Source organism: Paroedura picta, chromosome 16 (assembly GCF_049243985.1).
Source record: "Paroedura picta isolate Pp20150507F chromosome 16, Ppicta_v3.0, whole genome shotgun sequence".
In the NCBI taxonomy this organism is placed as follows: Eukaryota; Metazoa; Chordata; class Lepidosauria; order Squamata; family Gekkonidae; genus Paroedura; species Paroedura picta.
The window spans coordinates 7,501,729-7,526,226 of record NC_135384.1 but is presented as its reverse complement, the minus strand read 5'-3'; the positions used below and the strand labels follow the sequence as shown (position 1 = coordinate 7,526,226).

General features: G+C 48.5%; 2 protein-coding genes across 3 annotated transcripts in view; one reads left to right on the top strand and one right to left on the bottom strand.

Annotated features, from left to right (window-relative positions):
* The window catches only part of LOC143825709 (suppressor of cytokine signaling 3-like), a 113,965-nt gene that overhangs the window by 57,784 nt on the left and 31,683 nt on the right, over positions 1-24,498 (bottom strand). The window contains exon 3 of one of the 2 annotated variants that reach the window (XM_077313959.1): positions 6,068-6,155. The exons of the other annotated variant lie outside the window; for it this stretch is intronic. The gene's annotated coding sequence lies outside the window, so the exon portion shown is untranslated. The remainder of the gene's footprint in view (positions 1-6,067; positions 6,156-24,498) is intronic. 2 annotated transcript variants of the gene reach the window in all.
* On the top strand, positions 9,027-22,157 carry CACNG8 (calcium voltage-gated channel auxiliary subunit gamma 8). Its single transcript, XM_077313952.1, has 4 exons — positions 9,027-9,643; positions 14,755-14,838; positions 17,643-17,783; positions 18,659-22,157. The coding sequence occupies exons 1-4, from the start codon at positions 9,421-9,423 to the stop codon at positions 19,303-19,305; spliced, it is 1,095 nt and encodes a 364-aa protein (XP_077170067.1). The 5' UTR covers positions 9,027-9,420; the 3' UTR covers positions 19,306-22,157.

Here is a 24,498-nt window from a genome sequence, read left to right as displayed (position 1 = left end):
TCTCCATCTTTGGAAATTTTTAAACAGAGGCTGGAGAGCCATCTGACAGAGAGGCTGATTCTGTGAAGGCTTAAGGGGGTGGCAGGTTACAGTGACTCTGCACCAAGTAAATCTTCCCCATTTTGCAAAATGTAGCAGGGCCTTCCTGGCAATGGCCCCGTTATGCAACTCCAAATTGACCCTCCAACTGTCAGTGCCTTGAGAAGGAAAGTCAAAATGTTCCCATTCAAGTAAACTTTTCAGGGACGTTCATACCACGGTAGGATTTGTTTTACTGGCTTTGTTATGTAATTTGCTCCCTAACTTTTTTAGTTTACTATGGTATGTTGTCAGCTGAGATCATGCGCAGATAAAGGTGGACTGGGGAGTTTCGGAATGAACCAGGAAAAAAGACATGCACATTCTGCCCTGGGAAAATCTAGATGCCAAGAGCTGCTAGTTCTTTGTGGCCCTGCTCCTCATGATGCTTAATAAGGCTCTGGGGAGGAAGGCGGCTTGTTTTGTTATTTTTCATTCATTTATTTTGTTGTTGTCTTTGTTGTTGTTGTTGTTGTAACAATTCCCTGCCCTTTCTCTTTGGACTCAATACAGGGGACGTCACATTAAAAACATACAAAGCAATAAAGTATACAAATACATGCAATAAATAATTAAAAGCCTAAAACATTTATTTATATTTATATTATTGATAATAAAACATCTCAGCACAATCCCATCCACAATTGCTTAGTCAACCTTTCAGTGGCAAGGAAGGAAAGAGGGGGCACAGGAGTCTTATCAGACCCAAATTTTATGCATTTCGGGCTTTGATAAGGAGGCCAGCAACGTTTCAGGCCTCAGCCATAAGCCTGGTGGGACAGCTCAGTTTTACAAGCCCCGTGGAACCTTTCAAGGTCCCGTAGAGCTTTGAACTCTTTGGGGAAAGCATTTCACTACGCCAAGAAGGCCCTGGCACTGGTTGAGGGGTGGAATTGAAGAAGAAGAAGAAGAAGAAGAAGAAGAAGAAGAAGAAGAAGAAGAAGAAGAAGAAGAAGAGTTGGTTTTTATATGTCACTTTTCCCTACCCGAAGGAGGCTCAAAGCGGCTTACAGTCGCCTTCCCATTCCTCCCCCCACAACAGACACCCTGTGAGGTGGGTGAGGCTGAGAGACCCCTGATATCACTGCCCGGTCAGAACAGCTTTATCAGTGCCGTGGCGAGCCCAAGGTCACCCAGCTGGTTGCATGTCGGGGAGCGCAGAATCGAACCTGGCATGCCAGATTAGAAGTCTGCACTCCTAACCACTACACCAAACTGAAGCCAGTTGGAGGGGTAGAGTTCAGACTTGTTGAGGCCAGCGTGATTTCCTTGGGCTATGGACCCTAAGCAAATTCTGCTGGCTTGATCTTCACGCTTTTGGGAGAGGCCTACATTTCACCTTTCTTGCTTTCTCAACGTTGGGGCTTGTTGGTTAAGTCATAATTTCAGACGAGTCCTATATTTCCCCCCCACAGGGGATTACTAAATATATACACGTGCAATTAAGATGATACATGTAGGCATGGGCCATACTAAAAACCTGGGTTTAGATGCGAGAGCGCCAAATTTACAATCCTCATCAGCTACAACAAACACTGTGCATTCTTGACCAAGTCGCTCTTCCTTAACCTGCTCTACCTCTCAGGGCTGCAAGAAAATAAAAGAATTGCCCACGTAAAGCTGACATGGAGATGGTAAGTCCGACTGTGCTTTTGTGCTATAGGAGCATGGTCTAGGTGCAGGGGACATCAACATGGTGGTGAACAACACACAAAAGGGCCAACATGGTTATTCAGCAAAGCACTTACACCCATCCACAGATGGCGCACGATGCTATGGGAGCACGACGCACAACAGGACAAGAGTGGAAAGCCACAAGCAACCCTGACCCCGTCCAGTGTGCTTCCAATGGTAGCACATGCAGTGTGCAACGCACAGAGGTGCAGATCCGGTCTGTCATACCCGGTCCAGCCTGTTCCATGTCATGGTATGTCTGCGGGTGCAACAATAAGCAACGCATAGTTGTGTAAGAGCAATCACAATGCCACATCATACAAACACACGTGTGCAAAACCCACAAAACAATGTCAGAAATGTATTACACCAGGGCCCCACAAAATTTACATACACGCATGGCATATGGAAACCTAACCACACACATATACCGTCATGCCATTTTGAAACCGCGACTCACGGTGCGGCGTGTGCATTTGCACACGTGCACGGATGGGTCACAGCAACACGAGAAGAAGGGGAAGACATGCACACACGATGCACAGCAATGCAACAGCGACGTGCTCAGATGAACAACTGAGTGACCATCCCCACCCTTCCCCAACTCCCATGCCCTTTCTCACAAAACATGCAGGTACACGCATGATGTGGCCCACAGCAGTGCCTGAGCTATACCTCCACACAACGCACAACAACTCATTCCGGTGTGGCGACCCAGTGCAGAAACACATGCACACACACACACAATGCCTAACAACGCTCTGGCATCACACGGCCCCCCCACCCCACCCCACCCCTCCCTCTCTTTCATACACATATCCCAACCCCATATGCCTCTCCGTTCCTTTAACCAGCCTCTTTTGCTGGCTCCTTCTCTCTCTCTCTCTCTCTCTCTCTCTCTCTTTTTTGTCTTTGTCCAATGGTTTCTCCCAATGACATAATAACAGCATGCTAGCATCTCTCTCCTATACAGCAAAATACCCCTGGATATAAAACGCCATTTCGCAGAATCTTCTCCGGCTGGTGCCACCAACAACCCGCTGCTGGGTTAAGGGGACAAAGACAGAAGCCGTCTCTCACCTCCCCCGGAGAGTGACACCTTCGGAAAACAGACCTTTATTCGCAAGGTAAGCCTGCTACGTCTCAATATTCTTCCCTCCGTTGGGCAAAAGATTTATGTGCAAGGACTGGAGGGGGGGGGCATTTGCCTGTGGTTTACAAGACAGGGAGGTTAGAACCAAATCAGAATTCTCTCTTGTACGCCAAAGGATAAATCCACAGCTCTACAATTTATAGCATCTCTCTCTTCTTTGCTTCGAGTGATGCTCACCTCCAGACAGCTTTTAGCTGGGCATGTATGCAACAGATCTAGTGAAAGAAATGTCCCTTGCCATCCTGTTCTTCTCCGTTCCCACTGAATTCTCTTTGAACGGCTGTGGATTTCTCCCCTCTCTTTTTTGACTGAACACACTCCGCTTGTGTGCATAGGGGGGAAATAAGACGTCCAAGATTGGGCAAATTTTATGCCAGGCAGATTTCTGCATTGCTTTCTTTCAGGGCACCCTTGGGAGTCGAGGGGGGGAAAAAAGGTACACACATCTGGAAAGGCAGCATGGTTGGAGATGTGGGGGGGGGAGTGTAGAGGGATGAAATTTCCAACGATGCTGCGGGATTTCGGCCTGACTGAAGAGAGACGCCAGCGGAGAGCAGCTGTTGAATGAATGGGGGATTCAGCCCGAAAGACGGAGGAGGAAGGAAGGGGAGCGAGTGATGGTCTACCGCTCGATTGGACCCTGCATGGCGCTGCCGGTGGGCTGCTGGTCTTTCCTGTGGCTTTGCGTTGAGGTTAGGAGACCCGTGCCTTAAGAAGTAAGGGGTGGGGGTGGGGGGAACGACTCGGGACGCCCTCTCAAGAGCCGGACGGCCAAAATCGAGGCCTTTACCCTGGATAGGGCTGGGAGCACCCAACAAGTCGTCAACATCTTCTTCCCAGGGTTCGGAGCCGGCCTCACCTGGCTATTCGTCAAGCAGAGGGAGATGTTTGTAGAAGTTGTGCTAGGATCTCTGGGGAAATGAAGAAAAAGCATCTGCGAGGGGAGCGGGGTTGGAAGAAGGAGTTGGGAGGGTAGGGGACCCCACGTTTCCTAGCTCCCCTTTCATTTGGGGAAAGATGAGGGGGGGGGATATGGACCAGGGTTCTTGGGTGCTCTCCAAAAGACTTAGAGTGAGGGTCTGAGAACAAGGAGTGCTTGGAGCCAAAACCCTCAGCTTCTCTTGGGAATACAGAGTGCTTAGAGGTATAGAACAAATAAAACTGGGGCAACCTCCCCAGGGACCTCTATAATGGAGTGGAGGGATTCATATATAGCAAGTAATGAGACTGCCAACCGGGACGCTTGGATTCTTTGTGCACGCTTTTACGTCCTCTCCTGTGGGCCTTGGATTCAGATATGGCTCCTCACAGAATCTGCCCTCAGCATTTCATTTAACTTAAGGCTGGCTTGTGAAATCAGCCGATTGAACTGAGAAAGGTGAGGCAAAGGCGCTCCGAGACCTGTCTAAGACCTTTTGATGGAGAAATGTGTTTGGAGGGTTACTGCAATGTATTTCTCCTGGTTCGGTTTCTTGATTCCTACTGTGGTGGTGTTGGATGTACGCTTAATTGGTCTTCTGTTGGGTTTGTGCTACACCTGCAGGTGGATGTGACGGCTGTAAGCCATTTGAAGGGCTCCCAATAAAACAGAGTATGAATTCAATGTTTGGTTCCTAAGGATGGGGCTGGTGGACCAAGGGCCCAAGAAAACTCGCCGCACAAAAAGGGAGACATGATTAGTCAGTCACCCACCTCTAGCCGATGAAGGAGAACCCAGAACCATCAGGTCCTGATGTTTCCTTCTTACAACCATTTCATCTTGAACGCATTCTACCATGCCCATCTATTAACTCATCAATGAACCTTTTTACACAACTTTTTAAATGTCTTGCATTCTTTCCTTCCTTCTTCCATTCCCTCAGGATCTCCAGTGTGTCACACCAAAGTATTTGTTCATCTACTGACCTATCAAGCCACCACAACCTACATTTCATCTGTACACCAACCATCATCTTCCTTCCTTCCTTCCTTCCTTCCTTCCTTCCTTCCTTCCTTCCTTCCTTCCTTCCTTCCTTCCTTCCTTCCTTCCTTCCTTCCTTCCTTCCCCATGTTTCTCTCTATTCATTCACCTAATTACCTACGCCTAGACATCTACTATTTCATTCATCCACAGATGCTCCATCTCTCCTTCACATTTCTCTTGCTTGAATGGCTCAAATCCAGATGCAAGCTCCTCTTTGAATCCCACCCCCCTTTTTGCTTTCTCAAGTAAAATCCTCACTTAGCAAACAAAATGGCTGAACGAATCGGGGTAAGACAGCTCAAAGAAATAAATAAAATAGACCCAAACAAGAAATTCCGGTGGTTGGACCGGGTCGGTCAGGTCAGGCCATGTTAGCAGAGGAAGCCAGAAAAAGAGCCAAAAGTAGGAAAAGAAGGGAAGTCTGGAATGCTGTCACTGGACAGTAAAAACTCAACTGATATTTCCCTATGAAATTACAGGTGGATAAACTCCATCCAGTTAGAACAGACGCAAAACAGAATTAGATTGCACTAGGGGGGGGAACTTCTCCCGTCATTCACGGTGAATGTCCGTCACGCATGGTGAGAAAGCAAATCCCTCGTTTTACAGATTTGATCCCATGGTCACTGCAGAAGGCACAACAGTCTTGATTCGTGGCTGTCCCATCCCTCCCTGCAAAATAATTCATTGGCATTTCCACAAGATATTATTCCGTAGGCCTCAAGGCTTCAAAATGGGCTGGGGGGGGGGGAGGCATAAGGCATGGTTTTAAATGGTATCCATGGATACCATTAGGATAGATTGCTTCCCACCCATCAGGGGCAATCTAGCAAAAGAACAGACACTGCTGGGCCGAGGGCTGCAAGCTACTACAATGTGGTAGAGAGATTTTCTGGCAGCCGTTGGGAGCCCAAAAAAAAATAAAGTGGAATGAGCCAGCAGGATAGATCTTTGCCAGCCAGGACTCCTGGGTTCTCTGTGGGAAGGCCGTGGGAGTTTGATTTGTTAGCACAGAGGAGGTCAGAAGTTTTATGAAACATGGAGCCCAGGGAGTTTTCTTTTCTTTTTTTTAAGGGCAGATGGACTCTCCAGCTTTCGGTATCCGGCAGCCGTATCTCTTTAGTGGGTTCAGAAGTTCTTTTTCCTTCTATCCATATAAAATGCAATATATATAATTTGTACTGAACGTTACAGCTTACCTGCCCAACCTCCCTGCTTGTCTCGCAGTGTTACAGGAGGCCAGCCTTATTTGGGAACTGGGTTTTGCAGTCTGCTGCAAGCGAAAGTCTGAAAAACAGATAATTTGGAAACCTTTAGTTTTTGAGAAGCAGGAACACTGTTTCTGCATGTGACAGGGAACTCCAGGGGAGTAGAATCTAGCGGTCAGTAAATCTTGCCCGGTCCTCCTCTGTATTACAGACCCTGTCACATAAGACTTTTGTTTATGCAGCACCAATGTCACTCAGCATAGCTTTTTAGTGGTCACAGGAGACACCTTCTTCTCTTTCTGATAATGGAGAATTTAATAATACTAATTCTATCTATATCCTGCCCTTCCACATTACTCAGGGCAGGTAGCAATAGTTCAAACATAAAATTGAAAATCTAAAAATTCACAATTCCCTGATATCCCCAGCTAAAATTTACCCAGACAGGTTTTTTTTTTGTAAGGAGACGATCTTCCAATTCACTCCTGTCTTGCAGACCCTGTGGAACAGATTTAGGTCCCAAAAGACGCTGATCTCTTTTGGGAGCACATTCTGCCCGGCTGGGGCCAGGCCCGAAAATAAGCTGCCTGGATCCAACCCTGGGACACTGCTAAAGTGTCAAAATATTCCAACGTTGGGTTCAGCCTCTGCTATCCAAAGTTGCTATGTGAATGAGAGCTAGCATGCAGAAGAAAAATCAGCAAAACCAGACCCCTTGAGGCTGGATTCACAAGTGGCGTTTAAACCTGCATTTGCATCTATCTCTAATTCAAATGAAAAACTACACGGGCTACAAGTGAGCGCTCAATAACATGGCTGCCTTCACTTTTCTACTTTCCATCAGCAGCACCCACAAAATGATGTCGGATTCCAGATGTAAAGGTATTCTTAACGGCCACTGGTAAAAATGCCCTCAGAGGAGCATACCTGGCAGTTAAAAAACTTGAAATCAGGAGGCCTCATTGGTGGAGGGTAGGCCTGCCAATTCCAGGTTGGGAAATTCCTAGGGGGAGCTGGATTGAAGGGAAGGAAGGGGTAGGGGTAGGGTTGATTCTAGACTGGGAGGGTTGATTCTAGACTGCTGATTCTAGACTGGGAAATTCCTTGATATTTCAGGGGACGGACCACAATAGAGTATAAAGCCATAGGACCTGGCAAAGAAAGGACACTGGGTCACTGGGTTCTTGCCTCTGCTAAGCCTTTTCTATTTGCCAGTCCCCTCTTTAAAAACAGCAACAAAATCTTGAGAACCACCTTAAAGGAGAAAGCACAAGGGAGCCATTTTGTATTGTTAAGACTGCTGTTTTTGTTCCTCTCAGGGCATGTCTTGTATCTCTGTCTTAGTTTCCTTCCTATGTTATGTTGAGATCAGCACAGAATAACGCAACATGAGGGGAAAAAGAAACAGAAGTAGTGTGGGCCATCCAAAGCAGAAATCCAGTTCCTAACTCTAGGCTGGCTTTGGCCTAGTCTCTACGTGCAAACGTTGGACAATCCAAAAGAGGCAGCTGGGCTCTTCTCTTCACACCTTCCTGTCTTCGTGGAGAATGTAAAGAGGAAGAAACCAGAGCATATGCATTAACATGTGATAGTCCTGACAGTGTTTAAAAAACAAACCACTCCAAAAAAACCTGCAAAATCCTGCAGGAAAACTGATTTCGGTAATCTGGAGGTCAATTGTAATTCAGGGGAAGGGTTAAAGCTCCAATTCCTGCCTCACCTCTGTCCCAACAGTTGCTGTTGACTGACAAAAAGCAAGAAAAAAAAACATAATGGATTTCCCCCCCCCAGTGTAGCCCTAATTTCCTATTCCCCCCCACACACATGCATGTGTTACATCTTCAGCCTCCCTCATGATGGTTCTTGAGCTGTAGCTTTGTTAGTTTGTTGCAGAAAAATATAATGGAAATCTGGTAGCATCTTAAAGATTAACCACATCCATTCCATAAGCTCTGACTCACAAATGCTGGAATAAACACGGCCAGTTTGCAAGGTGTCCCCGGACTTTCCTTTTATTTCACCAGTAATTGGTCCACCGAGCCCAAGATCTTCAGGTATCCCATTCATTTTCCAACTGGGGGATTAAAAAATTCTGTTTCACGGAAGATATCAGATGACGGGGGAAAGGCTCTTTTCATGTGTATTTCACGCTCAAGTTCTCTTTTTCTCTTTTATTTCTTTGTCCAGAAATCATATAGTCACAGAGCTAGTCTGCTCTGTGTTGAGCAAAGTCAGGGAAATCGAGCCGAGTCAGGCTGACCCCATGAACCCATGAGTGCCTAAAACAGAACAGCTGGAACACAAGGTTCCCCCCTCAAACGCAGAAGAATCCCAAAGAAGGGCAAGGAGAACGGGGGAAGCAAGAAAACCAAGTGGAACGGAAGTGGAGAAACAGATCCTGGGTGTTCTTGAAAGCTTTTTGAAGCAGCGGAATAGATTTTTAAAGAACAAAGACTTTTAGGAGACCCAGCGGTTTATCAAGAAAATATTTTTGAATGTGCTATTTCAAACTCTCCATAGGATCTCTGAAGATTTATCAGTGGTCGTCCAGGGTCTTTTTTTCTCCCTTGGAAATACCTGAGAGCTCCCTAGACATTGGCCAACGGTTTTCCAGAAAGGAAGCCTTCTAGAAAATCTCCAGGAAGACTCAAGACACCTTTATTGGCATAACTAAAATCTTCAGTGTTTTGTAGTCGCTCTCCAGGGTCCTACCAGTAGATCCTAGCTTGAAGATTTCTCACTAGTTCTCCGGGATTCATTTGCCCGCGATCCAGAACTTCTCCTATTTTTGCCACTAATAAATGTGCATCTTCCAACCGTCCCTTCAGGACAACTCGCCTATCCTTATGCGAAACTACTTCACAAATCATCCACACCTTGCTCAAACATCCTCTGCTGCTTTCTAAGGAATTCCTCAGGAGGTGCCTACATCTTCTCTGGAAACTTGACTTGAAGTGCATTTAGAATTGTTCCTTCTAAATACCCGAAGAGAGGGCTTCCAAGAGAACCTAATATTCCAGAAGCAATCCAGAAAACTCCATCAACGCTCTTTGCAGGGTCTCCGTCTCTCCCTAGAACTTTGTGGCAACGGTCAAGACCTTCTATCCCGGCTCCACTTACACCTTGAAGGAGAAACAGAAGGCTCGTTTCTCCCTCACGGCATCTTTGTGTTCCAGATTCCGCCCACCGGAAGAGGAAGCCAGCCGCGAAAGTCAGGGCACTCCTCACCTGATCCCTTCCAAGGACCTTCTCCACCACCGGCCCTTGCGGCTTCCATTTTGTCCCTGCTGGCTTCGTTTATTACCGCCAAGCTGGAGTCCCTTAAGCGCTGGAATGAGGAAAGGATGGTGTGGTGTGAAAAGGGTGTCCAGATTCTCCTCACCACCGTGGGGGCCTTTGCTGCCTTCGGCCTGATGATCATTGCCATCGGCACGGATTACTGGCTTTACGCCCGTGCGTTCATCTGCAACACCACCAACATCACTTCTGAGGAGACCCCCCAGAAGGACAAGAAGGATCCTGGGGGGCTCACCCACTCAGGCCTCTGGAGGATATGCTGTTTAGAAGGTGAGAAACCCGTTCCAAAGAACTCTCATCCAATTTGAGATTCAGTTCCGGGATAAAGTCCCGTCAGAGGCGGCCATGGACACGAACGTCCTCAAAAGCAAAGTAAGTTTAAGGACATCTGGGCCCACAGCAAGAATACTATTAAGGCTTCAGATTGGACCCAATAACAGTCAGTAGGCAGACAGGTGGAGAGGAATCATCCAGTGGAGGAATCATCCAGTGGGGGAAAGGGTGGGAGCTGAGGACAAGAATTACACGTCAGTACAAGAACTTCCAACCTGGTTCATCCATGTAGGGAATTAAAAAGCAGTAGAATGCAGGCAGCAGAATAGACTGAGGATCCCCAACCTTTTTGAACCAGTGGGTATCACTGGTTTTCTGACACAACATGGTGAGCGCAGCCACAGAATGGCTGCAGCGGGAGGCGGAGCCAGCCACAAAATGGCAGCCATGGCTTGCCTCCGGTCACATAGTGAAGATTGTTGGTTTTGCAAAGCCAGCCGTGGCGGTGGTGACTGCCAAAGCAACATTTAAAAAAAAATTGCAGAGCCAGCCAACTCTCCAATGGCCATTTAGAAAAATCCCACCTAGCCCCACTCACTAAGGTGCAAGGAAAGATGCCAGTGGACAGCCCGGTTCTCCTGGGCACCACGTTGGGGAATACACTATGCCACTGCGGAGTGCAGGTGCAAGAGTTCATTTGGGGATGCCCCTCGACAGGAAAAACTCCCTGTAAGCAGAAAATCAGCATAACAAGCAAAGCAAGAGCGCGGAATCTCTCTTCCTACTTTGCTATAGCTTATTGGCGTGGAGCTTTGTTAGGGGGGGAGGGGTTACCGTAAAGGCATATTCAGCTAGAATCTACCATCTGCAGCTGAATGTGGGGCAGTGCATTCTATCACCCCATGGCTTTGCTGCCTCGTTCTCTTGCCTGCAAGAATCAGGAAAATAATAGGAAATCAGGGAAATAATTCCATCTCAGAAGAAGGGCAAGTTAGCTGGTGAGAGGGACCAGTGGAAACAACCAGCTACAATCTGTGACAGGTAGAACACTGGCAAGGACCTTTGGGAAGAACAAGACCCCGTCTCCTCTTTAATGCACCTGCTCTCTCCACGCTTGCAGTGCCCTTGGTTTCTCCCATCTTTGGCCAAATTTCTCTCTTGCCCATTTGTCCACTTCACCTGGCTCAGATGTTACCCACCCCCATCCACGTGCCCAACCCTACAGCTTCTCTTCCCTCTTTGGCCAGGCACCCAGCGTTCTCTGCCCCCAATCGGTCACCCACCCCCTTTTTGAAACTTTCCACTTTTTACAGTTAACTTTCGGTGGGTTAAAGCCCTCTCTTTTGCTTTTTGTGTTTTTCTGCAACCGCAGGGATTAACCCAGGTTTGCAGAAGCATGTACCCTAGCCAGGGTACCCCCTTGTGAACTCACTGTTAGAGATCCTGAAAGGCGTCCCAGAAGCCCTTGCCACCCCTCAGGTAGTAGCTGGACATCTCCTGCCAGGTTGGTGTAGGGGTTAGGAGTGCGGACTTCTAATCTGGCAAGCCAGGTTTGATTCCCCGCTCCCCGATATGCAGTCAGCTGGGTGGCCTTGGGCTCGCCACAGCACTGATAAAGCTGTTCTGACCGAGCAGGAATATCAGGGCTCTCTCAGCCTCACCCACCCCACAGGGTGTCTGTTGTGGGGAGAGGAAATGGAAGGCGATTGTAAGCCACTTTAAGCCTCCTTCAGGTAGAGAAAAGCGGCATATAAGTACCAACTCTTCTTCTTACAACTGATTTCCAGGTGACAGAAGTGAGTTCATCTGAAGAAAATAGCCACTTTGGAAGGTGGACTCTCCCCTCCTCAAGCCTTGCCCTCAAGCTTCGCCCCCAAAATCTCTCAGTATTGCCGAACCCAGAGCTGGTAACCCTACTGCTGTGAGACCGATTACGTATTGTAAAATTTATCTCTTAAAATTCTATCCCAACTCTCTACTGACGCACTTGTGTGCCACCAAGATACAGAATCTAGACACGGTGGCTCTCCAGATGTCCATGGACTACAATTCCCATGAATCCCTGACAGTATGTAGTCCATACACATCTGGAGAGCCGCAGTTTGGCCACCCCTGGGCAGATAGGATTCTGCAGACAGGGGCAGGATTGGCTCTTAATCACTGGGATCACTTAGGACTCACAGAACACAAAACATCAGAATCACCCCAAGCTGGGAGAGACCACATAGGGCCATCTAGTCCAGCCCCCACCCCCCACCCCTTCTCTGGGATTTAAAAAAAATCACATGCCTGTCAGGTGCTCATGCAATCTCCTCCTAAAAACTTTCAATGGAGACCCCGCCACCCTCTGAGGCAGCATATCCCCTCTATAAACAGCCCTTGCCATCAGAAAACACTTTATAATATTTATAAGTGGAACTTCCTTTCCCATAATTTGAACCCACTCCACATTGTCTTTGTCTCAAAGCTGCAGTGAACAAGTTGGCACTGTGGAAACAAATGTAGGCCTCTTTGGTCCCCATTATGGAGAAAGGAGTGATATGAATGGAGTAAATAAAACAAATACCTGCTACTCATTTGAAGCTGTCTCCTACTCCAGATTTCCTCAGGGCCAAATCATATGGGTTCCTGTCCTATAAAGGCAACTAGTATATTCTCCAGCATAGTGTAGTGGTTAAGAGCAGCGGCTTCTAATCTGGCAAACCGGGTTTGATTCCCCGCTCCTTCACATGCAGCCAGCTGAGTGACCTTGGGCTAGTCACAGTCCTGATAGTGCTGTTCTCACAGAGCAGTGATATCAGGGCTCTCTCAGCCTCTCCTACCTCACGAGGTGTCTGTTGCGGGAAGAGGAAGGGAAGGTGATTGTAAGCCGCTTTGAGACTCCTTCTGGCAGTGAGAAGCGGGGTATAAAAACCAACTCTTCTTCTCCTTTTCCCTGACAAACAGCTCGGAGAGAAGCCAGATGCGATTTGCATCCGCAATTGGGAAGCGGTGGCTAAAATCTTCTCCGCCTGCATACATAGACCTGGTCAGACAAAGGCCCCTCTTCCAACTGTCTTTGCTTTTGAGAATAACTGGTTATTTCTATTTAGTTATTTAAAACGTTTCCATGCCGCTTTCCCACCCAAATCGTTCAAATAGTTCAATGTTTTATAACGTAGCACGCGTAAAATAAACAAAAAGGCACAAACTCACAGAACACAGCCAAAGGAGGGCCAATAAGAGGAAGGAAAAAAGACATAAGGAAAGGAAAAAGGAAAGGAAAAAGGAAAAAGACATAAGACATAAGACAACGATAGGAGACAGCCAGATTTTCTTGGGGAGTGAGTTCCAAAGTTTCTAAACCTTTGATTGCTACCCATCCGGCATCAAACTGAGTGGTTACCTGAAGTATGGCCTCGAAAGATGACTGGAAAGGATGGGTAGGGTCATATGGGAGAAGCTGGTCCTGAAGGTTTGCCATATGGATTTTTACAGGTCCATACCAGCACCCAGAGTTAGGCCCAGAAGAAAACTGGAAGCCTAGATGGCCCAAGAGTGGGGTGATATATATGGTCACTAGGGCCTACTCAAATCAACATTCTAGCTGCAGCATCTGGTATCTACCAAAGCTTCTGGACAACCATCAAGGGTAGCCCCACACAAAGCAAGCTGCAGCAATCTAACCTAGATGTTACTGCTAGCTACATGCATCATGGTGGAAAGATCTTTCCTGCCCTGGAGAGGCCACAGCTGGCTCAGCATCCAGAGCTGGGAAAAGGCACCCCTGACCACCACTGCCAGCTGTGTATTCAACAGGAAACCAAGTCCAGCAGCACCCTTAAGTTATGAACCTGGTCCATTAAGGGATGTGCAGCCTCGTCTAGAAGAGGAGATATTCCCTTTCCTGGGTCTATCGTGCCCTCCTCCTCAGTAGTGCCTCTATTCTGTCAGCACCAAGTTTTAATTTGTTAGCCCTCATCCCTCTAAAACGGCCTCCAGGGTTTATGATTTCCACAGTCTCCCTGGAATCTGCTGGAAGTGTGAGGCAGAACTGAGTGCCATTGGCATATTGACTCACAGAGTTAGAAGGGGCCATATAGGCCATCTAGTCCAACCCCCTGCTCAATGCAAGATCAGCCTAATATTGGTAGCCACTCAGCCCAGGTCCTCAGATGATCTCTCCTAATGGCTTTATGTAGTTATGAAAAGCCTGGGGGACAAGAACAGACCTTGGAGTACCCCAGAGGCATATCATCAGTTGTCACACACACCCCAATACCACACTCTGAAACCTACATTCAAAGTAATATTGTAACTCCTACAGGCTGCTGCGTCCCTGACCCAATCTTGAAAGGCTGCCCCGAATTACACCATGATGGATGGTCCAAAATCCACTTGGAGGTCAAGTAGAATCAACAAAGTCTCACTCCCTGGGCAACCAAAGCCATCCCGGGCCCATAACCAAGGCCTGAAATCAGATTGGAGCAGATCCAAACCCTCCATTCAATTACAGATCCTCTCCATGATACATTTCACCCTACCCACCGCGCTGTAGACAAGCTGCCATATTGCTCATGGAAGCCTGAAGCAGAGTGAACTCTATAGCGCCATACACAAATAGGGTCTCTTACCTCCTCAAGCCCCACCCTCACAGGCTCCGCCCCCAACCTTCAGGATTTCCCCAAGCAACCCTGAATTCGGCAACTTTATTCCCACAGCTCCGCTGAGACAAGACATCGATGGCCCATTGGGCTAGGTTTTTATAGTGGAGCCAAGATGGTCTATGGCAGGGGTAGTCAAACTGCGGCCCTCCAGATGTCCATGGACTACAATTCCCAGGAGTCCCCTGCCAGCGAATGCTGGCAGGGGACTCCTGGGAATTGTAGTCCATGGACATCTGGAGGGCCGCAGTTTGACTACCCCTGGTCTATGGCTTGAGACCCAGTTGCCCTTTCCATTGTAAGGATCTGAGCCTTGATAGGAAAATCCAAGACAAGGGCTGCACAAGGGCTAGATGAGGCTGCACACTCAAGGACCTGAGCGTTACATTCAAAGGCCAATGCAGCCCGGGCCTGTGCTCCGAGAAACTACTTTGGGGGCTAGTCATTTCTGTCTCTCCGTTTCAGGGCAGAGGCGAGGAATATGTGTGAAAATCAACCATTTCCCAGAGGACACAGACTACGATCACGACAGTGCGGAATACCTCCTACGTACGTATAAATAGGGGGCTTATTCATTCGTCTTCCTTGGCCTCTCTCCGCTGTGCTCCGTAACCAGGGGAAACAGAGTTTGAATGCCGCTGAATCTCCGTGTCAGAGGTTGCCGGGGCTGCGGCAGCCGAACCCACAGCGAGGGTTTACTCGGTGGTGGGCAGTAGCTATTACACGGCAAAAGGGATGAATCAGCGCCCAAAGCCCACAGTTCCCTGGAGGTTATTGTACTCCAACCGGGATGCGGTTGTGGGTCGGAGGGTGAGGGGGGTTCCCTGGCATCTGTCATATTGCAGGCGATGTGCAGCTGGGCCTTGGTGCTCAAGGGAATTACCTGCAAGCAGAAATTCCCAATTGTATGGCAAGGCTTTGTTTGTTTGTTCTTAAGTTTCTTTCGTCCCCACCTTGGAATACCAAGAGCGGGTCCAGAGTAGGAATTGCTGCCCAAAGAAAGGTTGGGGCCAAATATGGGTTTGGGGCGAACACTTTCTGTCTCGGTTTTGGAGAACAGAACAAAGCAAAAATCCCAGGGTCAATTTCATTCCCATTTTTTTACCACTGAGAAACCCCTAAGCCAGGGGTAGTCAAACTGCGGCCCTCCAGATGTCCATGGACTACAATTCCCAGGAGCCCCTGCCAGCAAACGCTGGCAGGGGCTCCTGGGAATTGTAGTTCATGGACATCTGGAGGGCCGCAGTTTGACTACCCCTGCCCTAAGCATTCTTTGAATCTTCCAGAAGTGGTGCAGCCATGCAGAATATGGCTGGGAAGCAGAGCTGTGGACACGCCTACCTGGGCCCCTTCCCCTTCCCTCCCCCTCCAGGCCCATCATTGGCCATTTTGGGAGGGGTGGGTGGGTCAACACGACCGTAGATGGTCCTATCACCCAATAAATGTTTAACACATTAAAATATATATCTATTAATTAATTAACTCCCACCCGTTCAGGAAACCCTTCCAGGGCTGTCAAGAAACCCCAGGGTTTCACAAAACCGTGGCTTCGTGGCATTTCTTGGCCACTCCTTCCGAACGAACCAAGTTCGGAGCACAGTTTGGACCTCTTTGCCGATTCGCCTCAGGCTATGAAGAAGCTAAAACTCTGTCTTTCGAGTTAATGTCATCTTCACATTAAAAACACCCAAAAAAATCCCAGTTCATTTTAATCAGGTTGTTTAAGCATCGACGTATGAAGATGCGTTTTGACAGCTGCTCTGCATTTTCGTTTCGTTTTTTTTTTAACATCCTCAGCTTTCCCCAAATCAGTTCTCTCGACCCTGGGCCGAGGGCTCATTCCTTCATACGCAAAGAATGCAAACAAAATGTTCCCGGCGTTTTGCAAAGGACGAAAGTCACTGCACATTGGCTTTAAACGCACATGTGCGCACGAGAGCCCCACCGTTGCCTTTGTCCTGTCCAGTGTCAGTACAGCTGATGCACCGTGGCTCAGTTTTTGGAATGGAGATGAACCCCCGGAGGCAAAAGAGTTCTCTTGGCTGTCTCTGTGAAAAACCATTTTGATCTGGCTGCTTTAGGTGTCCCCTGCGCACCGTGGGGGTTATTTTGTCTCTGTGTGTATGTTTTTTAAAGTCTTGGGAAATCTGCCCTTATCTCAGGCTCTCTTGTGGGGAGGAGGATTTGCTAAAGATGCCAACAATGGGTGACAATTCTACGGGGGTGGAAAACAAGGGTGTGTGGATTAAAATAAGCTGGAGTTGCACACCCTTGCTCCGAGAAACCAAGGGTTGCGGGCTCCTCTTTGCCACAACCCTGCGAAGAAGAAGAAGGCACCTGGCCTGAAGACTGCTAGCATCAAGGCTGAATACAAATTTCAATCCCGCCCCCCCCCCCCCATCCCTAGTGTGACACGTTTACTGGCAGGTCCGACTGGAACAAAGCGTTCCGTGTAGCAGCCAGCTCAAGGCTTCTTATAGGCCCAAGTAAATCAAACACCAAAGGATCTCCTCTCTTACAGGGTGGTTAAGGCAAAACTGAATCCGTTCCTTTCCCGAGACATCGGTCTTGACTCAGTGGACGGTTCTTGTTAATCATTTATTGCCCAGTAGAACTGTTTTACCATTGAGAAACTCCTGAAACATTCTCCGGGCTTTGAGAAATCCCAGAAGTGGCACGGTCATGCAAAATATGGTTAGGAAGCATAGCTGTAGACCTGCCCACCCAGGGCCCCTCCTCTCCCACCCCCTCCAGGCCCATCCTGGCTATTCCCCCCCCCCCGGGGCAGGTCGACATATATGGTCATATCACCTGATAAATGTTAATTAATGTTTTATATATTTAAAAAAGCTATTCCCACCCATTCAAGAAACCCTCCCTGTGCCGTCAAGAAACCCTGGCTGAGATAGCCTGCATTCGAGAAAAAGAGCAAGACATTAAAACGGATTAAACTGGAGTTCCTGAGCTACAGAAACCTAAATTTGGCAAAAATGCATGATGGATCTCGTCCTGAGCTTCCGGGGAGGGGCGGGATAGACTTCCAAAAACAAATAAATAAGCAAATCCTCATGGATTGCACCACTTAGAGAAGGTACCAATTGAATTTTTTCCTGCGCAGAAAAAGCTAAGCATACAACAACAGTTAATCGGGAATAAGACGTTTCTAGACCCCCTTCTCAAGGACAAGCTACTTTTCTACGTGCAGAGAATTTTTAATAGAAGGTGGACATGCACATCTGCAAGTTCCTGTCTGCAGGGTGAAGCGCCACCGCTTAGCAAGAAATGTGGTCCTTCTCTCGGGCACCTGAGATGTCCTGCCTCATAACCCTTCTGCTACCGTCACTCCCTTCCAGGTGTGGTCCGAGCCTCGAGCATCTTCCCCATCTTAAGCGCCATCTTGCTCCTGCTGGGAGGCTTCTGCGTGGCCGCCAGCCGTGTCTACAAGTCCAAGCGCAACATCATCCTCGGAGCTGGTATCCTGTTCGTTGCTGCAGGTGAGTGATGGACATGACAGAGCTCTCCGAATCCCTCTCAGGCTCTAAAACGAGGCCGGGTAGGTTGAAGGCTTTCTGGTCAGTCCACCAACGGGGAGAGAAAGGCTCTGTCAATCTGTTTATCTGACTGTCCGTCCTTCTTCTCTCCCTGCCTTTAGTAATCTATGCATCCAGCTATGTTTTCATATCCATCCACCTCTGCCCTCCCTCTTTGAAGAGTGTGTCGATCCTTCACTTCTGCCATCTTCCTCTGCCATATGCATCAGCCATCTCTCCAGCCACCGAATTCCCATGCTGGTTCATTGCCTTGTTCTATATTACAGGGCTGGCCAAACTGTGGCTCTCTAGATGTCTGTGGATTACAATTCCCATAAGCCCTTGCCAGTGGCGGCAGGGGCTTATGGAGATTGTAATTCATGGATATCATTTTGGTCACCCCTGTTCTCTACTGTTCAATCCACTTTGAGTCCCAGCAAGAAAGTTGGGCTACACATAGACCATTTATGCACTGAGAACTTCACTGCACCAGCTTTCATGCAGGAGCAAATATCGGGGGCAGATGAGGAGCACTGGATCAAATGCTCCCCCGTGTGGGTTCAGGAAGAGGTGGGGCAACCTGCCACGACTAAAACTCCAGCCTACAGCCTGGCATGAAACCTCCAGTGCATAAACGGTCATAAAGAGACTCGATAAAGTAAATAGAGCTCTCCTCTAACAGCCACCCCTACATCAGCTTGTCTTTCTGTCCAGTAAGCTATCCGTGAACCCCGAAATGCCCTGCTCTCCGGTCCTCCTTTCTCGAACACGTCTTTGCTCTTGGCTACCTCCTCCGCTTCCTTCTTCCATCTCACGGCCCTTTACTTCCACACCCCCAGGTCTCAGCAACATCATCGGGGTCATTGTCTACATCTCGGCCAACGCCGGCGACCCGGGCACAAAGCGCGATGACGAGAAGAAGAGCCACTACTCCTACGGCTGGTCTTTTTACTTTGGCGGCCTTTCCTTCATCCTGGCCGAGATGATCGGGGTCCTTGCCGTCAACATATACATTGAGAAGAACCGGGAAGCCCACTGCAAGAGCCGCACGGAGCTGCTGAAGAACCCGTCTTCCTCGTCGTCGGCCATACTGCGCTTGCCCAGCTACCGCTTCCGATACCGCCGCCGGTCACGCTCCAGCTCCCGCTCCACCGAACCGTCGCAGTCTCGGGAAACCTCTCCGGTCGGCCTGAAGGGTTTCCCCTCCACCGACATCTCCATGTACACGCTGTCGAGGGACCCCTCCAAAGCCAACGTCAGCTCGCTGTACGGCGGGGCCAGCGAAACCGCATCCACGGGGGCGGCGGCGGCGGCGGGCGCCACCGGTACCGGCGGCGGCTTCCTGCAGCTGCACAACACCTTCCCCAAGGACCCTGGCGTCACTGTCACAGTGACCGGGCCTGGTGTCGCAGGGGCTACTGGCACCCTGGGTAAAGATGCCTCCTCCAATACCAACACACTCAACAGGAAGACAACGCCAGTGTAGGGGCGGAGTTAAGAGTGGAGAGGGCACGGGAAGGAAACGTGAAGGGAAGGCACAGCTCAAAGGATGAAGGGAGAGCCAGAGTGTTGTGAAGCGAGCAAGCAGTCTACCCATGCAGTCATCATTCGTCCTCCCACTACCTTGTTTTTTCCTCCTTTTGTTTGTTCTTCTGCTTTCTTGTTTCCCTCTCTTCTTCCACTTCCTTATCTTACTTTTCCTTTTTTCCCCCTTTCTTCTCTATTTCTTCTTTTCCTCTGCTTTCTTTTCTCTTTCTTCCTCCTGCTACTTACCTCTCCGTCTGTCTATCTGTTCCTCTATTTTTCCGTCCGTTCGTCATCTCCCATCACCTTTTTTTAACCCACCGGTGGGACCTGAGTATACATCTCACATCTTGTGGGAAAGAGGTGGAGGAGTTAAGTCTTTTCACGAGAGAAGTGGCAGGAATCAAATATTCCCACTCAACAGAAAAACAAAGCAAAAATCACTGTCCTTTTTTAAGAAGGCACTTCCAGAATAACCAGAATGGCTGTTTTCTGCACTGGGCTTTAGAACAAGAAGTGTCTTCATATCTCCGTGGGGCTTGGGGGAGTTCTTGCCTACTAGGTTAAGATCCACAGTGGACAGCCATGATCCCAGGAGCCCATGAGAGGGGAACAGGGCCTACGGGGCGGAAACCGTCATGTACAAATGAAAGCCCAGGTCTCCTCCCTTCATAAGCCTTCTACAAGATGGCTTCCACAGCATACTGTGCCAAATCTGGGGCTGCAGTGTAGATCAAGAGGGTGTTTTGTTCTTCAGCCGGTGTAAGGGAACCCTCTCTTCTCCTTCGCTGCAGCTTAATTAAGGGCTGACAAAAGTTTGTGCCAAAATACAGTGCGGAAAAATAAAAAAGGAAGGGGGGGGGAAGTGTTTGTCAAATCTAAAAGGACCGGCTGCCCCCTGCTGGTGATCAGGGGTCTTTCTAATCCATTAGGTTTTGCCGCATCTCCCAAGTACATCTTTGGCGGAAGTCTCTTTGGCTTTCCGCCCGTTTCCAAGCGCTTGAGCCACAGCGTTCCTGAGACAAAGCTGCCTCTGGGGTTTAAACAGGCCACCCTCGCTCCTCCTTTGAAACCAAGTTCGCCGTTACTGACTCGTTTTTTTAGTCTCTCTCCTCCACATCTATACAGAACATAGGTATTTTTTTTCCCTCTTCTTTTCCATTTCTGAAAGAAGTTTAAACACCAAACAAGAAGCGACCGATGAATTACACCTCTGCTCATCCTCGACCTTACACCTTCAGCCAGTTTTGCTGGGGAGAATTTTTACACGTATTATAAATATATAAATATATACACACACGCATATTTAGACAAGGAGATTAGGCAGAAGCGACCGGGATGTTTCTTAGGACTGGGTCGACTTAGTTTCCGTCAGAAGGGGGATTTTTTTTTTTTTTTTTGTGGCCGGTTACCGGTTGGTTTGTTCCCCCCTCCCCCAGTGAAGCGCATCCCCTTTGGGTAACAAATCATTTTGACGCAACAGGATATTTCAGTTTCCGAGGACATTCGAACACCGTCTCCCTTACACTGCTCTGCTGCGCTGACCTTGCGCATGGAGATATGGATCCTCACTGCCAAGCCACACGGATCTGTGTGCTGCGGGTGGCCCCATGCAGAAGTTACACCCTCTCCTCCTCCTATTAGAAACCTGTTTTCTCCTGTATTCATGTATCTGCTGCACTGGGGCTCCTAAATCGAGGGAAAGTTTATTCACAGTTTTAATGCCTACCCTACATGTGCTGCCACTGGGGTGCCAGATTGTGGTGGGGGTTTTACAGCCACTCTAAAACACAGACTCAGGGAACGTGACCATAAGTAGATATTCACAATGCGGATTGCCGTAACTAAAGGGATGGGGTAGACAAGCAGGAAAAGGCAGGCATCAAAAATTAAAACAGGAAAACTGGGCTGTCAAGGTCCAAATTCTTCTTCTTTCATGAACGAGAAGCCGGATGGGACGTGAAAAAACTGTTTAGAAACTGACATAAGAAATCACATTGATTTAGGGTGTGATCCTGTACGTACTTACTAGGAAGTGAATTCCACCGGATGCTTTGAGACTTAAGGCTAAGTAAATGTGTATAGTTGTAGACTGCTAACCACTTCCTGTAATTCTGAGCAAATAATTGGAATTCTCCAGCAACAGAACTGGGGGACTGAATTTCACAAGGAAATGCAAACTTCCTGAATACAGTAAGGTTCAACTTAACCACAAGGCCCAGGAGAGTCTCTAAAACTTTAAGTCCATTAACTGTATTTTATAATAGAAATACTTCTTACCGATAAGTTTACTGGACGCACACTCTCTTCTATTAGTAACTAATGTTTTGAGAGAGCCATGTCTGAAAAACAGTTAGAAACTGTGACTGTCTCTTTGTTGTTTATTCTAGCCTTTCAAGGAATAGTTTTTGTTTTTTTGATTTCTTTGAATGAAAGTGTTTAAATTGGGGGAGGGGGGTAGACATAAGGAGAGATGGTCCTTTTTGCTTTCTTAGTTTTTATGTGGCAATGAGCAATCAAAGGGGGGGAAATCTTTGGAGAGAAGAGAGCGGACTTTTTAAAAAACTGCAAGAGCGATAAAGGGAGAGAACCGATGGGAAAGCATCGCCCGTTCCAAGTTTTCTGTATAAAGTGGGTTTCGTATTTTTAAAAGCCAATTAAAAATCCTAGAAAAATATTGGCAAAATCTATTGATTGTGCTAATGACTGGTGAACAAAGAAGAGAAACTCGTAGGAGAAAAAAAAACACACACACAAGCAAACAAAAAAACCGTCTGTCATCATAGCAACAAAAATGCATGGATTTTTACTGGAATCGACCTTTCAAATAAAGTCCTATGAAAATATTTTTTTCAGAGGAGGCTGTTATTGAAGGAAAGGGAAATCACTCAGATGATTTGGGCTACTGACTGGATAAGACCAAAATATGTTCTGGGGATTTTGTAAAAGCCTATCTGGGTTTTTGTTTTTTTGTTTTTTGTACTGAATGGTCCAGGTGACTGGATGGCTGGATAAACAACCCCCACCTTCCGGTTTGTACTGGCCTTGCTTTTGAGAGCCAGGGACACGGACAGAATCACAGAGATAAGGGTGCTTATGGGCTATGAATCACCTGTAGGCAGTCTGATGATCTGGACCCTTCCTTCCCTCTCTCTGGACATCAGTGCAGTAAAATGGGAAGTTTCACTGCAGGCCCCTTCCTCCAAGTAACAACCTTTCAAATACTTCGTCCCCTCTCAAACTCCTCTGTGACATAACTTACAGCAAAGCTCAGGAGGAAAAATGTGGACTCCATATAGCCAATTTTATGAACTGGCCCATCAACTATGGCAGGGGTGGGCAACTGTGGCCCTCCAGATGTCCATGGATTACAATTCCCATGAGCCCCTGCCAGCATTGGCTGGCAGGGGCTCATGGGAATTGTAGTCCGTGGACATCTGGAGGGCCACAATTGCCCACCCCTGAACGATGGGATACTAAAGAATATGCCCCCTCCAGGCATGCACACACAAACACACACACAGAAGCAGGCACCCATCTTTTTTATTAGCTGTCCACCTTGCCAAACATGAGTGGGATTGCTGCCAGTCCCCATCCCATCTTGCAGCAGTGCAAACTTGAGGCAAGAAGAAGAAGGGTTGTTTTTTAAACCCCACTTTTCTCTACCAAAAGGAGTCTCAAAGCGGATTGCAATCGCCTTCCCTTCCTCTCCCCACCACAAACACCCTGTGAGGCAGGTGGAGCTGAGAGAACTCTGACAGGACCGCTCTGTGAGAACAGCTCTATCAGGGCTGTGACAAGCCCAGGGTCGCCCAGCTGGGTGCATGGGGAAGAGCCAGATTTGAAGCTCCTACTCCACGCCAAGCTGTCGAGCTGTTATTCCAGGGTATGTCAGAGATACGCCAGCGTATCTTGGAGATCCCGCTAGCCCAGCGTCCCTCTCTGCCACTCTGGCGGAGAAGCACTAGAGACCCCTGCCCGCACACCGCAAGCGCAAACATCTGCGCATAGCTACGGTTTCCAGTTTGGACTGGGAAATTCCTGGAGATTTCGGGGTGACCACGGTGATGGCAGGCTGTGGCAGGAGGAGGGACCTCAACCAGGTCTGATGCCCCTGAGCCCCACTCTTCAAAGCAGCCATTTTCTCAGATCTCTGTCGTCTGGAGATGGGCCGTAATTCTGGGAGATCTCCAGGTCCCACCCGAGCGATAGCAACCCAACCCATCAGCCCGAGATGTGCCCCTCGTTCAGGCTGTTCATAAATTTAGAAGGGAAATGAAGGGGCACTCCACTGGGCAGCCTCCCCAACAATACCACGTGGGCATCTCACTGCCGGCAAGGGTGCCCCCTGCTGACCCCACGCTCTGCCCCTCTCCTCCCAAAAGCCATTCCTCCATGATAAATCAGCCCGTTCCCCCCCATCCGTTTGTGCCCAGAGCTCGGCTTGTCCCGCTCCCCCCCTCCCTCCTGCAGAGACGCTGGGACCAGATGCTTGTCGCCGCATGGCTGAACATCCTAAAATTGCCCCCTTTGCCCTCTGCGGAGGTTCGCTTAGCATCTTCAGCCCGGCATGCTGACAGCTCGGCGTCTTCCCACGTCCTCTTCCGAGCCCTGGTTTTCCAGGGAGATCTGCCGGCTTGGCAGCGCCAACAGAAGGGGCTTTCATATGCAGTCCAGGGACGAGAGCCGGAGCGTTGTTGCCAAGCAACCGCCAGGCCTTCTGAAAAGCAGGAATAAAGCAGGAATAAAGCCATCTTCTCATGGCAGAGAAGGCAGGCTGGAAACTAGGATGCTGTTTTCTACGCAGGCCTGACGGCCTAAAGAGGATTTACTTTCCTTTTTGACAATACCTGCATTATGCTGTGTGTGTGTGTGTGTGTGTGTGTTGTCACCAAGGCCAAAATCATCACCAACAGGATGCATTTTCCCATTCAGATTCACAGCCACTGTAACCCTCTGCACAAAGAGACAGGAAAGGGTACTGTCATATTGTGAACCTCCCGCCCCATGTGTTCTGTGCTCGCAAATCCGTGACATTTCTATCCCGTCCTTCATCAAAAGCAAGGTTGCGTCCGTCCGTCATTCTTAGCCTCCTGCATTGTGACCGCACAACGGCCTTGTGAGGTAGGTTGGGCAGAGTGACTGGTTTGAGGTC